At 41.9% G+C, this 12,026-nt stretch overlaps 2 protein-coding genes across 2 annotated transcripts; both read left to right on the top strand.

The window, feature by feature from the left end:
• Positions 1-2,465: 2,465 nt before the first annotated feature.
• Positions 2,466-6,662, top strand: LOC131679345 (uncharacterized). The gene has a single exon (XM_058960057.1). It carries the CDS (start codon positions 2,466-2,468, stop codon positions 6,660-6,662), a length of 4,197 nt encoding a protein of 1,398 aa, XP_058816040.1.
• A 161-nt stretch (positions 6,663-6,823) lies between these two features.
• LOC131679344 (uncharacterized) lies at positions 6,824-7,819 on the top strand. The gene has a single exon (XM_058960056.1). It carries the CDS (start codon positions 6,824-6,826, stop codon positions 7,817-7,819), a length of 996 nt encoding a protein of 331 aa, XP_058816039.1.
• Positions 7,820-12,026: the final 4,207 nt, after the last annotated feature.

The following is a 12,026-nucleotide window of genomic DNA, read 5'->3' as shown; positions in this document are numbered from 1 at the left end:
ATGTTCGATAAAAAAGCACTTCAAGTTGTTTAACGAGATAGGGGCGGCGCCAGATATCGCGCTCGCACACACCGCCAAACCACGAAACCGGGCGGCGAGCGAACCGAAAGGCCGAAAGAAAGAAAAGGAAACAGTTTTATAGCCAATCGCAGTTGGGTTTTATCGCCGTTGAAACGAGCGCGGCTTTGGGTTTGGTTGGCCGGCCGGCTGGCTGGCTGGCTAGCTGGCTGACTGGTTGGTTGGGAAGGCCGGCCGGCTGGATGGTCGGCTTGATCGGACTTTTCGTGAAAACTAAGTCGCGCTGCGAAAGTGTTTGCGAGCACTAACACCATGCCAAATTGGCAATATCCGGATTTGGAGTGAAAACGGTAGACGAGCGAGAAAACAAAAATGATCGTAGGAAGCCGGTTCGATGGTATTTTGTGCGCAAGGGACCAATAAGTAACGCAATTGGTGTGATTTTATCGAAGCTCTCGATCGCTTGAGGAAGACTGGCCGGCTGTATAGGTGAAAAGGTGCTTTTTGTATAGTTTTTGGAGTAATAGCAATAAAGTAGTTTATCAATCTCTCGAGTTATTATGAAGAGTTATGTAAACTATATACAACGATTAGTTTCCTCTAAAAATGACGGAGTAATTCCTAAAGCCGCTATGAAAGAAATTTAACGGGCGCAAAAGCGTTTAGAAAATTTTGTCAAACAGTAATACAGAACATTTTTGCCTTTCTCATATAGAAAGGTTATGCAATTGCTCCAAAAACCGACTTTCTATCCGAGACACGTCAACAAAATGTTCACATCGGTTTCTTAGAGATGGCTGAACCGATTTTCACAGACTTAGTCGCAAATGAAAGGTACAACGTTCCCATCGGCTGCTATTGAATTTTATTTTGATCCGACATTTGGTTCCGGAGATACGAATTGAAGAGTACGGTTACATAGAAAATCTTGTTATAATTTGTCCACATCAATTTCTCGGCATTTTCTGAATCGATTATTACAAACTTAGTCTTAAATGAAAGGTACAACGCACAGTGGCACGACTTATAACAAAAGGTGGACTAAAGTCCAAACTTTGCCGTATCGGTTCATATAGGACGTTTTTATGTATTTTTTATACGCTGAATTCGTTTTTGACAAAAAAAAAAATTTCGAAATCGTTCTTAAAATTTGTGTCTATTAATTTTCGTGTACTAAATCGTTTTCGATATTACCACTTGTAACAAAATTTTCATTATGCATAGGGTGGCTCAAAAATAATTATTTTGTTGTGAAGGTTCAAACAATTTTTAAAGAAATTTTTGTGCGCTGAATTCCTATGTTGGTTATAAAAAGAGAAATTAACTTTACTACTTATTAGAGTGGTTTAAAAGTAAATATTTTGTCGTTTATAATGATTTTTTCGATTGTAATTTTGGAATTTATTTTCCGTATTTAAATGAATTGATTGACATCCCGCATAAATGTGTACCATATGCCAACCATTGCATCAAAAGTCTAAAAACCGTTTTCAATATGGTTCGTTCAACAATAGATTAACCATTGCCTGGTACAATATCGAACATAACCAGTGTCGTTTTTCCATACTCGACCATACAAACAACGGGTTGTTAAGAACAGTCACCATATCAAAATGTGCTGTTTTCCATATACATTTTGACAACATACCATTCATGAACCATACAGATAATGATGACATGTATATTTTAGATCTAGCGATGCATAAAATATTTGGTGGAAAAAAAGAACTTTAACCCCTCCACATTTCAATTCTATCGATTGATGAAGGTTTATTTTTTACACGTCATCTTCTGAAGAAAGCTTCATTGACACTAAGTGGACTGACGCTTTATCCAATTAATCTATCGCTATATTATTGCAAAACGAGGATTTTTGACCATGTTAAACTACTGATTTTTGGAGTAGCGTAAACAGATATACGAATAACAAAGACCACCCAGAGAACCTCTGGCACAAAAAGTACAATGTAGTATACAAATCTCCAATATAGTATACATGGAAGGTGTTCGGGCCGTTTAAACGTCACGAATGAAAATTTTGTGTGTAACTTTTAAACACAGCCTGCCTAGATAATATGGCAACACGCACCGCTGCGCTACGTCAGCGTAACAAACGCAACGCAAACGAAGCGCGCGAAAGGGAAGAAAAATGCTACCTGTATTGGAGGATAAATGGCATAAGGTATCCTACTTTCGTCGTGTTAAGACATGCAGTCGAAGATTAGTTTTTTTGAGTGAAGCAAATTTAAGCAAGAGTAACACATGTAATTAGACGAAATACATTATTAAAACTAAACGCAAGTGTTTCTATCCGGTTTCCGAATTACGTGGTGGAAAATCTGTGACCATCTGTGCCCTTGAGTTACCGGTTGCGTGAGCATAGACTTGGCTGTGTTCCCAACCATCGTCGAGCATAGGGCTTGACCTGATGTGGTGTTTACGGTGGCATGTCGAAAAGAAGTGATCCAAAGCATAAAGAAGCAACGAAATTTGGAGCTAGTTCTGCACTTGGGCAGTCTACTCTAGATTTTTCGACCCCTCGCATCAAGAAGAAAAAGAAGAAGGTTAAGTTGACGGAGAAGTTGGTCTCCGGAGAGAACATGGATAAGCTCGTCCACCGCCGTGGCGTAGCCAAAGGTAAGGTTACTCGTATCCTCCATACTATATGCCCCGATGAACAGGAAGTGGCTCAGCTGACAGAAGCTGAGGTTAAGGTGTATCTGCGGAAATTAGAAGCAGCTCAAAAGGATTACAACGATGTTCACGAGCGAATAATGGAACTAACGGCGGTCGAGGACTACGAACAACATGACCAGCAGTATGAAGAGTTCGACATCCTGTACGATAATGTTTCTATTATGTTGGAGGAACAGCTCACCAAGATCAACGCAACCGCGGCGGCTGCTGCTGCTACCACAGAGCTCACAAGGAATGGCAATAACCAGCAAGCACCAGTTGTAATTCACCAACCGCTTCGCATGCCGATTCCCACATTCGATGGTCGGTACGAAAGCTGGCCAAAATTCAAGGCCAGGTTCAAGGACCTCGTGGACAGAGGTCCAGATCCACCAGCTGTCAAGCTATACCATCTGGAGAAAGCTCTGGTCGGTAGTGCAGCTGGTCTTATTGATGCAAAAACAATCAATGAGGGCAACTATGCCCATGCGTGGCAAATCCTGGAAGAGCGGTACGAGAACAAGCGTCATGCCATAGATTCCCATATTCACGGTCTGCTGAATCTTAAGCGCATGACTAAGAAGAGTCATTTGGAGCTACGCAATCTGGTGGATGAATGCAGTAAACATGTCGAAGGGCTGAAATTTCTTGAACGACAATTCGAAGGTGTTGGAGAGGATTTCGTGATTCAGCTTTTGGCCGCAGCGTTGCACTCTGATGTTCGTCATGTATGGGAGTCATCGGTTAATCATGGAGAGCTCCCCGAATACAAAAAAATGCTGGCGTTCCTGAAGGAACAGACTTTCATTCTGGAGAGAATTGAAATCAGCTACCAGAAGGCTACAATTCCCGTTAAATCTGTTTATGCACCTAGCAAACCGCCGGGTCAAAAGGTACATGCAACGGTTTCGTCGAGCGAGACGGAAATAAAGTGCGATTTCTGCGGTAAGGTACACGCAAATCATAACTGCGCTGATTTCAAATCTCTACCGGTTCCGCAAAGATTGGTGAAGGTACGTGAGAGAAACGTTTGCTTCAACTGCCTAAGAAGAGGCCATCGAAGTATCGACTGTTCGTCGGACAAATCGTGCCAGAAGGGCAAGCGTCGGCACCATAGCCTGTTGCACGCAGAGGACAAACCTAAGGTGGCTCCGGAACCACCTGTAATAGAGCAAGAGAATGCACCATCAGCAACGGTTCCGACAGTAGCAACATGCAACAACTTGGCTACTCATTCGCAGCAAGTGCTGTTGCTCACGGCGGTAGTGGATGTTTTTGATAAAAACTACAAGCCCCACCCGTGTAGAATATTATTGGACAGTGGTTCCCAAGTAAATTTAATTTCACGTTCAGCGGCTGATTTGCTGGGATTGATGCTGAATGCTTCAAAGGTCACGTTGTTCAGAGTCAATGGCGCGAAAATAGAATCCGCTAGTGATTGTGTGGTGCATCTATCTTCAAGGTACGCTGATTTCCACGCAAAAATCAAATGCCTTGTCACCGACAAGGTCACTGCAGATCTCCCTACGTCGGCTATGAACAGTGCATTAGAGATTCCCGTTGGTGTTCAATTGGCTGACCCGAAGTTCTTGCATCCTAGCAAAGTGGATATGCTCTTGGGTAACGAATGGTTCCTGAAGTTGTTGCTACCTGGTGAGATTATGTTGGCTGAGGGTCTACCCATTTTGCGCGAGACCCAATTTGGCTGGGTTGTTGGTGGCGTGTATAATGATGGTGTGGCATCAGATGGAGCAGTTCACTCGCATACAATCACGATGGACGATTTAAGCCAGTCCATTCAACGATTTTGGGAAGTCGAAGATGTTGCTAGTGCTGATAAATCGTGCAATGATGAGGATGAGTGTGAAGAGCATTTTAAGGTTACCCATCGTAGAGATGCGTCCGGGCGATACATAGTCCAGCTGCCTCTGAAGGAGTCCGTCAGCGAGCTGGGAGATTCTAGGTCGATGGCATTAAAAAGGTTCCATGGATTGGAACGAAAATTGTTACGGTATCCGGACTTGATGAAGCAGTACCAGGAATTTATGGACGAGTACGAGAGTCTTGGCCACTGTGAAGAAGTTGATGTAAACAAGGATCCAGTAGGCACCATTAAGTGGTACTTACCACATCATGCTGTTCTGCGACCTTCAAATACCACTACTAAGTGTCGTGTAGTGTTCGATGCGTCCGCTAAGGTATCTGGTCGATCGCTCAACGACGTAATGAAGATTGGTGCTATCATCCAGAGCGATTTACAGTCCATCTCACTTCGATTCCGTATTCCGCTTCATGTGTTGGCTACTGATGTGGCCAAAATGTATAGGCAAGTCTTAGTCGATCGGCGGCATACGCCGCTATCTCGTATATTCTGGAGGAAAAATCCTTCCGATCCCCTTCGCGTCCTAGAGCTGACAACTGTCACCTACGGCACGGCTTCTGCCCCGTTTTTAGCAACGCGGGCACTCTTGCAGCTGGCTATCGACGAAAGCTCCAAGTACCCGCTAGCTGCAGATATAGTGAAGAACAGTTTTTATGTCGATAACGCGTTGTTCGGATTCAACAAGTTGGATGAAGCAAGTGAAGCTCAGGTGCAGTTGATTCATCTCCTTCAGGCTGGTGGATTTCATTTGCACAAATGGGCATCAAACAATCCGGTACTGCTGGAGCGTATTCCGGAAAAGGACCGGTACGAACTGGTCAGTATTGATGAAAGCGGAACAAGTGAGGTAATCAAAACATTAGGGCTAATGTGGAACCCCGATTTGGACGTTCTCCAGTACATCTCCCTTCCAGTAGTGAGTGAAAGGGACGTAACCAAGCGACAAGCGCTCTCACTGGTATCGAGAATGTTTGATCCGTTGGGACTTGTGGCACCAGTTATCGTTGTCGGCAAACTTCTAATGAAGAATATCTGGAAAGAAGAAGTGGAATGGGATGAAGAGCTCACGGGTGATTTGAGGAAGAAATTTGATTATTTTCTTAGTGCATTGTGTGGTATTACACGCCTTCGCATCCCTCGTCATGTGATGGTGACTGGAGCTGCTGCTTTCGAGCTTCATGGATTTGGTGACGCAAGTATGGAGGCATACGGGGCTTGCGTGTATATCAGGTCAATCGTGTCTGGTCAAGCTACGGTTGTACGGTTGCTGTGTGCCAAGTCGAAGATTATTCCGAAGACAGTGTTGACCATTCCAAGAAAGGAGCTTCTAGCTGCGCTTTTGCTGCACAGATTGGTGAGAGCAGTGATTTCAGCATTAGAACTGTCTTTTCGTGACATTACACTATGGTCGGATAGTCAAGTGGTGCTAGCATGGCTAGCTAAGAATCCGGACCATTTAGAAGTGTTTGTACGCAATCGAATTAGTGAAATTACTGCGACAGGAATGAAATTCAAATGGAAATATGTTCACACGCTGGATAATCCGGCCGATGTGTCACGCGGTCAAACTGCTGATGGTCTTGAGAACAACGACCTTTGGTGGAATGGACCGTTGTTCCTGCACAATGAAGAATATCAGGTGGTTGATCCAGAACCGCTGTCCGATGACGATGTGCCTGAGTTGCGGCGATCCACTATTGTTTCTATGACAATGAAATCGGAGCCGTTACCGATTTTCCAGAAGTTCGAGTCCTTCAGAAAGCTCCAGCGAATCCTTGCCTACGTTTTACGATTTTGCTGGAACGCGAAGGAAAAGGTGAAGAAGAAGCGAATCATACAGCGGTTCCCAACTGTGTTTGAAATGCGCCACTCCTTGAAGGTGATTGTTCGGGTGGTTCAATTGCAACATTTTGGTAAGGAAGCAGCCATCATTGGGTCCGGTGAGTACTGCAAGAGATTTTCTATGTTGAACCCTTTCATGGACGATGGAATGATTCGTGTCGGCGGGCGTCTTCGGCATTCAAATCTGCCGTACGGCGTGAAGCATCAGTGGGTCTTACCAAAGGATGATGTGATTGTCAAATGATTAATTGAAGCTGTACATCGTGAGAACCTACACATTGGACCGTCGGCTCTTCTAGCCCAGCTTCGTCGTCATTTTTGGATTTTTGGAGCTCGCTCTGCTGTAAGGTGACAAGAAATTGCGTGCGGTGTTTCAAATTAAAACCTCCGTGTGCAAGCCAATTCATGGGAGACCTGCCGTTAGCAAGATGCGACAAAGCTCCCGCTTTCACCAAGGTGGGCGTTGACTTTGCAGGTCCTATGTTAATTAAGCAGACTGGTAGAAAGGTAGCACCTGTAAGAGGATATGTGAGCGTATTTGTGTGTTTGGTTACTAAGGGAATTCACCTGGAGCTGGTTGAGGACCTGTCTGCTGATGCATTTATTGCCGCATTGTTGCGATTTGTCTCTCGTCGAGGCGTCCCTGAGCAAATATTTTCCGATAACGGGACAAACTTTATCGGAGCCCGCAACGACTTGATCGAACTGCACCGCCTTTTCAAGGATCGAACCACCAATTTGAAGTTAGAAGAATTCTGTCAATCCCGACAGATTGAATGGAAAATGATTCCTCCAAATGCACCACACATGGGAGGAATTTGGGAGGCAGGGGTTAAAAGCATGAAGGCAATCTTGAAAAGAAATTTGAATTCATGCCTACTTACAATGTCTGAATTTTCGACATTACTCTGCCAGATTGAGGCTCAGCTCAATTCTCGGCCATTATATGCGGCCTCCGACGACCCATCAGAGCTTGAACCCTTGACTCCGGGACATTTCATGATCGACAGACCTTTAGTTGCTATTCCGGAGCCAAGCTACGACGGAATTCCTGTCAATCGGCTTTCCAGGTGGCAGTATGTCCAGCATTTGCGTGAGGAGTTCTGGAAACGCTGGTCTCTAGAATATCTGCAGGAGATGCAGATACGACAAAAATGGGACAAGAGAAAGGAGAACATTAAAGCTGGAATCATGGTGGTAATCATTCGAGACGACAACTTACCACCGCAGCATTGGAAACTAGGAAGAGTAGACAAAACTTACTCAGGATCGGATGGATTGATCCGTGTTGTCGATGTCCGAACCAGGGTCGGTATCTTGAAGCGCCCAATTCACAAACTGGCTCCTTTACCGATATTGGACAACCAGCTTCTCGCGGGGGAGGATGTTCGGGCCGTTTAAACGTCACGAATGAAAATTTTGTGTGTAACTTTTAAACACAGCCTGCCTAGATAATATGGCAACACGCACCGCTGCGCTACGTCAGCGTAACAAACGCAACGCAAACGAAGCGCGCGAAAGGGAAGAAAAATGCTACCTGTATTGGAGGATAAATGGCATAAGGTATCCTACTTTCGTCGTGTTAAGACATGCAGTCGAAGATTAGTTTTTTTGAGTGAAGCAAATTTAAGCAAGAGTAACACATGTAATTAGACGAAATACATTATTAAAACTAAACGCAAGTATTTCTATCCGGTTTCCGAATTACGTGGTGGAAAATTCGCGGAGTTCGTCGGTTCGCCTATAATCACCAAGTTACAGTCCACTCTCGAACAGAAGGTATTGGAAATGGTAACTAAATGAGTATGGTAGTATAATAGTTGAATTATAATGATAGAATGTATCAATAGTATTCCCAATATGGTGAGTATTATATGAATAGTTAGGAAATGGTTCTGAAGTTTTCTGGAATGGTATTTATTTATACGGAACACTCTTACTTTTACCAACATTTTTTTCCGTTTCAAAACAAACATTTTGAGCGTCTTAGTTGAATGTTGATTTGCATTCATTAATCAACAAGATGGTTAACGATTTGTTTTCTCAGGTGTGTTTTAAGTTACTTAGATTGCTTACTTCATATCTTAAATAAAAATAAATCCAAAACCCTTTTCTCGCGTATATGGTTCATTTAAAAATGGTCTTATTTTATTTAGACAATATCGCATACCCTTAAGCTATGTCAGTGCTATGCAAACTCGGATCAAAATAGTCTCATCAAATCACTAGAACTCAACTGTGTTCACTCAATTTGACAGTTATTGCGTAAGTTAGCAAAAATAGTTCATGAAACATTTTATGACATACATATTTCAGTTGGTTGAAAATATTTACTGATTTTTAAACATTCTTAATTCCTTTACCACCTAAAAACCATACTCCCCACTCGGCTCCATACTCTTGATCACTAGTAAAACCCTTCTAGATCATGCTCTTAATGCTATTTGAAAGTTGTGCATAAATTAGTATCATTATTCTAGTTATAAAGTGATTATTCAAATTAAATATCAGTAATAACCATGCGTCTCCGTTCACGGTTTCTTCAAACTTTGATTGCTTATCTAAGTTTTCGCAAAACTAACATAGACTCATTTTAAAGAGAAAATTAAAAGCTTTCGAATGATTATAGTGTGATCGCGGGCATTCATGGGCGTCGTTGTTGTTATCGCTCTAGAAGTTCATGACAAACACTAACTAAACCAACTAGTGACTTGTTTTTGGTGATTTTACGATGTAATTTTATCACACGGATAATTTTAGTGAAGTAATTCAACTCATAAAATCAGACGTTTCGTTATAAAATGAAAATAACCGTATGTAGTTCCTATGGTCAAATAATGCTAAAACACCTTCAAATCACCTAAAATCTCACGAAAATGTCTCTGATGGCTCAGCTGATACGAAAAAAGTACTAGTGAGAATATCGCATAACCTTCATATATGGACTTAAGTCCGGGCTCGTCCCACTGTGCAACGAGTTCATCGGCTGCTATTCAATTTTGTGTGGGTTTGACTTCTAGTTCCGGAATTACAGGATGAAGGGTTCGATCACGCAGAAAATACCGATTTCAACGAATACGGCGATGAATGTATAAAGGTGAATTTTTTTTTTTCAAAAATGGAACCACAACTGCTTGGATTTATAGCTCTAGGTCACTAACAGTCATTCATTCAGTCTCTTTGGCCACCATCGCCGGATCCGGCGGCCCAGGCGGAAGTATCCAAACTTAGAATGGCTTTTGCTACCCCGTAAACTGCTATTAAATTTAATGCTGATCCGACTTACGGTTCCGGTGTTGCGGGTTGTGGCATGCTCGATGGAGGCAAAAAGGTAAAAAATTCGCTAATAAAATGAATATATCTATGTGTCAAACAACTTGCGTTAGCAGTTCTAGTTCACTGACGGTCAACCGAAGTCTCGTCGACCGCATTGACCATCATAGACAGTTCCGTAAGTGCCCCGGAAGAATCACACCCTATAAAAATTAACAAACATCAGTTTATTGGCGGTTGGGGATGGTTGAAACGATCTTCACAAACTTTGTCTCAAATGAAAGGTATATAATCGCCATGTATGTCTATGAATTTTTGTACGGATCGGTTATATGGTTTCGGAAATATAGACCGAACCTTCCGATCACATATGACATTCCCACATAAGCCGGAACATTTTTTTTCTTGAGGGGATGAAATTTCAGAAATCGAATTCGTACTTTCGATGCCAAATATCTCCAAAATGCATGAAAGAACTAGATTTTATGTTATGTCGAAATTTTTTTCGGCAGCTATTGAATTTTATGTCGATCTGAATCCGTTTCCGGAGTTACGGCTTTAATCCTCAAAAAAGCAAGGGATCTCAGAGGCTCGGCTAGTTACTGTTCTCTAGTTTCAATGAACTTGTAATTTGAAATACAAATGATCGAATGTTTTCGGAGTTCCGATTCTCTCACTGATAAAACGACAAAAAAGAGGCTTACGATTTCGTTGGGTCTGAGGAGTGATGCTTCTTGAAGTCACAATTATAGCTTGCCTTTTTGAGGGTTAAGAGTGCGACCACACATATAAACTGATACCACTATAACAGTCTAGATCACTAATGACACCTCGAAGGCGCTTTGACATTAGCCACACACTTAGAAAAAATCGTCTAAATTTACGACATATACGAGCATCAAAAATAACTTACTTTTAAGTTTGATTTTAATTTTACATGACGTTGAATTTCGTAAATCACGTAATTTTACTCCACATATAGCGTTTGTTCTGAATGGCAGTAAGCGTAAGTTTATGTGATTGCGCATGTAATATATATGTTTCATATAAAATTATACGGAGCACGGTAATATTTCGTCATTTCGTAATGCTTACAATTACGTTAACGATAAAATTCATATTTTTTGGTGTGCACCTACAGCGGTTCCTGAATTCATAGAAGTGGGAACTCAACAGGAAAATTTAAAAATGGAATTTATATTTTTGATTCCAAATGTCTTTGAAATGCATAAAACGTCGAAATTTGATGAAATCTCGAAAAAAAAAATTGACAAAGGTTGACTTTTTTTTGTATTTTGGCATATTTTTGCCTTTGCCTTTCTCATATTGAAAGGTTATGCAATCACTCTGAAAATCTTCAACCTAATTTTCTTTCGACTGACATAGGATTTATGGTTTTTACAGGAGCGTAGCTAGGGAAGTAAGGAGGACCTCCACATGTAGCTCATCAGATCCGTAGCTGGCGAGTGTATGTAGGTGCAAAGTGTATTAAGAATGGAATAGACATTTCCACAATTATATTGAACATAATCGGTCATGGGGTCATAGTTTGAAAAAATGAGAAAGGCACAATTGCGCCGCGAGGTGGATTAAACCAGGTTTTTTGCACGGTTTTCTGAATCAACGCAGTTTTTTACACGGATTTCGTAATTAACGCGTTTTTTACACGGGTTTTTTTTTAAACAGTACGTATCCTCCGTGTAAAAAAACCTTAGTGTACTTCAGAGGTTAAAAATCTATTGAAATTGTCACCAAATTACTTCGATTCGTACGTCTTGATCACTGATTGCCAATCAAACATTTTTTGAATATGTATGTAAGTGATGCCTGGGCCGTCAGATCCGGCGATGGTGGCCAATGTGACCAAAGAGACTTTGAATGACTGTTAGTGACCTAGAGCTATAAATCCAAGCAGTACTTTTGAAAAAAAAATCACCTTTATACATTCATCGCAGTATCCGTTGAATTCGGGATTTTCTGCGTGATCGAAGTCTTCATCCTGTAATTCCGGAACTAGAAGTCAAATCCACACAAAATTGAATAGCAGCCGATTAACACGTTGTACCTTTAATTTAAGACTAAGTTTGTGAAAATCGATTCAGCCATCTCTGAAAAACCGATGTAGACATTTTGTTGACATGTCTGCACAGACACACACATACATACACACATACATACACACAGAGGGGCAAGAGGCAGCATGAGACGTTTCCTGGCGGGTGTCTCATCCTCATTACTGAGATATGGCGTACCGGCCTGGGCTGCTGCGCTGAACTCAAAGCGGAACAGGGCGAAGTTGACAAGCACTTTTCGCCTAAGGGACCATTCATAAATT

The sequence above is a fragment of the Topomyia yanbarensis genome, chromosome 2, assembly GCF_030247195.1.
Source record: "Topomyia yanbarensis strain Yona2022 chromosome 2, ASM3024719v1, whole genome shotgun sequence".
Lineage (NCBI taxonomy): Eukaryota > Metazoa > Arthropoda > Insecta > Diptera > Culicidae > Topomyia > Topomyia yanbarensis.
Note: the sequence above shows the minus strand (reverse complement) of the source record. Positions and strands in the feature narration are given on the sequence as shown.

Bases quoted from the DNA above. Each gene is read 5' to 3' on its own strand.
- LOC131679345 (XM_058960057.1), top strand. From the start codon at position 2,466: ATGTCGAAAAGAAGTGATCCAAAGCATAAAGAAGCAACGAAATTTGGA.
- LOC131679344 (XM_058960056.1), top strand. From the start codon at position 6,824: ATGGGAGACCTGCCGTTAGCAAGATGCGACAAAGCTCCCGCTTTCACC.